Source organism: Glycine soja, chromosome 3 (genome assembly GCF_004193775.1).
Source record: "Glycine soja cultivar W05 chromosome 3, ASM419377v2, whole genome shotgun sequence".
NCBI classification, from domain to species: Eukaryota; Viridiplantae; Streptophyta; class Magnoliopsida; order Fabales; family Fabaceae; genus Glycine; species Glycine soja.
The window spans coordinates 21088769-21094045 of NC_041004.1; the positions used below are offsets into that span (position 1 = coordinate 21088769).

Genomic DNA, 5277 nt, shown 5'->3' on the forward strand with positions numbered 1-5277 from the left:
AAAATTGATTGAGAACATAATAGTTCAACCACATAATCATTTGTCTTTTTTTTTCACTCATATAGTCAACCATATTTATAAAGAAATCACAGTTAATCTATGTTTGTTCTGCTCTCTGATCCAAGTCTTTACTGATGTCTTTTGGAAATGCTATGATTGTTTGTCTCGGTGACTTTTTTTTGCCTCGGCTGATACTTGGCCAATTGAACGACATGCCTCCCTGTAACACATGGATCGTATTAACTAGTCTTTTGTATATTTCATTATTTCTAGTACAAGTTATTTATTTATGCATAGACACCACTGTCAGCTTTCTAGCTATAATTGCCTGCAAATTGAAGGAACCAAACCAATGCCTTTATTGCTGGTACCTTATAATCACAAACATCCATCTGTAGTACTATACTTGTCATAACTATCATACATTGTAGCAAAAAAGATACTCATAACCACTATGCAAAAAAAAAAAAGAAGTCTAACAGAAATTTCAGGACTGACGATATAACATAAACTATAATTTGTATTTATCATAATAACAATATACATAAACTGTATTTTTTATGGGGGAATAAACACAATCAGTCTTTATTACTCTAATAATTCTAATCGCTTTGGAAAACAACTTGAGAGATCAATAGAGATAATCAAAAGAAGGGATTGATTGATTAATTTACTTTGTCTCTCTCCAATTTCAACTACTCTTCTTAGATGGAACAGTACCGTCTGTTCCTGCAAGGATGGCATACTTGTCCTTCCTAGTCAAATTGGTGCACTCAAACCCGAGAGTCCCTGCAAGAACCCTCTGAATATAATTTGCGACCTCGATCGCAGATTTCCCTCCCTTGCAGGTGAGTTCTGCAGGCAACTGGTTCAAGAAAGTGATCTCATAAGTTGGCATGGGATTCATGAATACAAAATAAGGATCCAACAGCTTGTGGCCGCGAACCGATGTCCCGTAGAACACGCTTTGCTTGGTGTTGATGGCGACCGGGACAATTCTATCGGTTAGCTCAGCAAAGAGGGCACTGAACCTCAAGAGGAATTGCTCTCTACAAGTGGTGCCTTCAGGGCAAATCACCAAATCCCCTTCCTCAAGCAACTTCTTGATGTTGGCAGCATCTTTGTCCCTCTCCCTAGAGAGTGCCACAGCTTTGATTGGTGAAATTATTTCAGTGAATTTGCTTATGCTATATGTGACACAGCTAATTTTCCTTCCTAATGCAACAGCTGTAACCACAGGGTCTAAAACTGTCCTGTGGTTGCATACAAATAGGACTCCACTTTGGCCCTTCTTTGCTGGGGGTGGAGGGGTACCCTTCCTAATGACCCTTATTCCAAGAAGCTTGTAGTTGTACCAAGCAAGTCTTTCTGGCAGAGGGATGTTGAGATAGACCCTTAGGATGGAGAGGATTATGCCAATTGGCATCCATAGGAAGGTCAAGAGTGCCATTAGAGGTGTTGGCCTTTGAACTAAACGGCCCTCATGGAAAATTATTGGGCTTAGAAGCTTGTTTCTTGGTAGTGGCTCACACTTGATCCTTGGCACCATGTATCCTTCCTGTAGGGGAAAACACAGTTAATGAATAGATTGGATACATGAGAAAAATGAGCATGAGTGACATTTTCATTTAATTCTTGCTTGAATTTGGATCTTATTTGAATAATTTTCTTTATAAATACTTATGCAAGAAAATAAGAAAATAAAATAAATTAAACTTCTTGGTAAGTTAAAATTAATTTATGTACTTCAGTTTTACAAAAAGTTTAATTAATTTTACACTTTTTATTTTGTTTTTTCATAAGTGTTTATAAAAAAGTTTATCTAATGAGATTATTTGAGTAAGAGGATATGGTTTTGTTAAAGAATAAGAGAGAAAGAAATATTATAAGTAATTCCTACTTTCTAGTGTCAATAATGATATTTTCTTTTTGTCCTTTTTTTCTCAAACAAATCCGTATCATGTACAAGAAAGGATCCAAATCCCAGACTTGATAAGGAAAGACATGAAAATGATTTTACAAAATTTAAGGGTGCGTTTGTATGTATTTTTATTTTTTGTTTTCATTTTCTGAAAATTGTTTTTATTTTCAAAAAATTAGGATTCTGAAAACATATTTGGTTTGACTTCTTGTTTTCTGTTTTTAAGAAATAAAAACATTAAAAATGCATTTTCAAAAGGAAATGTATTTTTAAATTTGCTTAAAATTATATTTCTTGCTACCGCGCTTTCATTTTACCCAAAATGAGGTTCCTGATTTCAACTGAAAACGAGATTTTATTATTTCTAGTTTTTGGTTTTTTTGGAAAAATATTTTTACTGAAAATAAAAACAGAAATCCAACCAAACACATTTTGATTTCCATTTTCTATTTTTAATAAAAATAAAAACAAAAAACAATTAAACCAAACACCCCATAATTATTTTAGCTCCAAAAGGCCTTAATGGAAGGTGGGTAATGATGTTCTATTGGAGTGGTTTACTTGACGTGGAACATCATAACAAAATGGATTTAGGATAGTGATATTATAATGATATTTATTTCCTTATAAAATGTCATGCTATAGCTGTTTGTGTCACTCATCAACAAAAAGTCTATGAATCCGTGATATAACAAAAAAACAAAAACAGCTAAGGGAAAATAAAGTTTTAAAGAGTAAGTCAGCTGCAGGGGATGTCATAAGAATCGTGCTTTGTTATTGATGATTAGAAAACTATGCAGAGAGATAAAAACATCATTTTTCATATATTTTACATGAGGTACAAATAGTACGGCACTGATTGAGTGTTAAAAATTGATTGGACATGAGGAACTTATGGAAAGTGTCAGAAGTTCCCAATCTAAATTGAATTTGGTCCATCTTGGAAGATAATCAATTAGGGATCTTTTAATTATTAGAGGTATATAGAACAAAAACAAAAATAACGAATCATGAGTTGTGAAAGAGAACTTAAAAAGCAGAGGCATAACCAGCTCGAAACTGAAGCTGTAATAAGACGTATCCAGAAACGGAACCATAGAAAAATAAAATAAAATGGGAGGACCACTAGAAAAGTTGATCGAGGGTAGTAAAGTAAATTTCGAAAAAGACGGGGTAGAACTAAAAAATTAGAGAGGCACTTTATATGTAGCTTACTTACTGGCCTCCTCACCTCTAAACATAAAGTTGAAAGCGAGTGACTGAAAACAACATCTATACATATTTCTTATATAAAACACACAAAATGTTTACAAATTAATTTCGATACACTGTTAATTAATTAAAAATAACTCTGAATATAAATTTTTAAATAATTATCGCAAAGTCCAACAATCTTATTATGATAACCCGTGATTCATTAATAATATTAAAAAAATTACATTTCGGTGCATTTTAATTAAATTTATTTATTTAATTACATGTGTTACTAGGCAGTGTGTTAAAAATTTAAAATGTTGATTAAAAATTCATAGATGAAAGTTATTTATTAGAAATTACGATAAAAATATATTCCTAACTTTAAATGCTATATTATTTTATAAAAAATCTTATTTAGTATATTGTATAAAAAAATTCTTATCCAGTACTCTCAATACAACAACTAATAACTAATAACGAACATTCTCCTTACAATAATGAAAAACATTTAATAAGGTGAATTAAATATTATATCTTTATAATTAATATATATATATATATATATATATATATATATATATATATATATATATATATATATATATTCTCACAAGTACTGTTTTTAGTATTCTTCTTTAATTAAAATTCATGTTTCACTATCTGTAAACAGTTGCTTAAAAACAAAAAACAGTTAAAATTAGCTGTACTCCGCGTTCACGTTCTCTCCGGGAGAGGTAGAGAGAAGAATTATTATATACTCCAAATAACTCCGTGTGTTCATGTAGTGATCTCAGTCAAATAGAAATATAAAAATTGATTATGAAATGATTGGGGGGAGTATATGCATAATATATTACTGTTATACCAACCTTGCAAATTGACAAGAAGTTCATGTCCGTTACACTGTCTCCAAGTCCCAAATCAGGCAAGTTGGTTCCAAACTCCTTCAATATCACCTCCTTCTTGTGAACACCAACAAGCACACCAGGCTCCTTAGCGAGCCCCGTAACCCTCCCCGACGCCGTCACCACCAGCTCTGTCCCGAGCACCGTATCCGCGCCGAGAAACGTCTTCGCGAACGGCTCCACCATCACCCGGGGGCTCGCCGTGACAATGCACCGCCTCCCCCCGAACGCGTTGAACACGCGCCACGTGGTGGGGTGCACGTCCTCGGCGTAGAACCTCGGCAGCACGGAGCGGGACACGAGCTCGACGTCTTTTAGTTTAAGCCCCGCGAAGGTTATGAAGATTAGGGTTTTGATGGCTAGGGTTTCGGAGAGGACGAAGTACGTGAAGTAGACGAAGGGGACGAAGGTTAAGAGAAGGAGGGCTCGGAAGACGCTGCCGGCTTCGAGGGCGACGAGGAAGTAGTAGGGGAAGGCACTCCGGGAGACAAGGAGGGTGCCATCGAGGTCCGAGGCGATGGTCTGGTTGGAGCGGTCTTGGGTGCTACATTTGGTGATTGGGTCGAAACGAGGGAAGGCTCCTCCAATGACCATGACAGAGAGAGAGGGTAGGGTTGTGGTGTGGTGGTGAAGTGTATAGGTTGGGGGAGCTAACTGAAGAATATGTTGGATGGATTGGAAATGTTATGAAGAGAGAGAGGATGTGAGGGGGGTTTTAATAGGGTGAGGGGGAGTGTCGACATGTTGGTGAACAATTTTTGGAAAGATATGTAATTAGTATATAACAAAAGATTCAATGTGTTGTTTTTTTTTTTTCGTAAATGAAATAATTCTTCATTTTTTGTCTCTGAAGAACGATATTAATATAGTATGATATGGGTGATAAATAGATAATTTTTTCTATTAAACATGATGTGATTAGGTAATATAGATCCTCATGTTTGTTTGTATGAAAAATTATATGTTGAGAAAAATTAGTCAATTAAATAGATCTTAACTTCTGATAATTAGATTAATTGTTAACACTCGGCTAGAAGTACTCTTGATTTACGTTAAAAAAATCATTAAAAATGAAAAAAAAAATAAAAAAAAAATATATATATATATATATATATATATATATATATATATATATATATATACAATTTCTTAATGTTTTAGTTCTGTTTTTTTTAATTAAAATTAGAGTTTTATATTGGTAATTTATGATAAACTTTGATGTTTGTTGCACGAATTATAGAAGTAAAATCCTAC

The 5277-nt window shown here is 33.9% G+C and overlaps 1 protein-coding gene across 1 annotated transcript; it reads right to left on the reverse strand.

The window, feature by feature from the left end:
* Positions 1–336: 336 nt before the first annotated feature.
* LOC114406294 (glycerol-3-phosphate 2-O-acyltransferase 6-like) lies at positions 337–4741 on the reverse strand. Its single transcript, XM_028368965.1, has 2 exons — positions 3988–4741; positions 337–1558 (listed from the first exon to the last, which is right to left on the reverse strand). The coding sequence occupies exons 1-2, from the start codon at positions 4615–4617 to the stop codon at positions 692–694; spliced, it is 1497 nt and encodes a 498-aa protein (XP_028224766.1). The 5' UTR covers positions 4618–4741; the 3' UTR covers positions 337–691.
* Positions 4742–5277: the final 536 nt, after the last annotated feature.

Excerpts from the sequence above, each read along its gene's own strand:
- LOC114406294 (XM_028368965.1), bottom strand. The coding sequence starts at position 4,617 with ATGGTCATTGGAGGAGCCTTCCCTCGTTTCGACCCAATCACCAAATGT. Across the intron at positions 1,559-3,987 it reads ACTTCTTGTCAATTTGCAAG|GAAGGATACATGGTGCCAAG; the intron begins GTTGGTATAACA and ends TTTCCCCTACAG.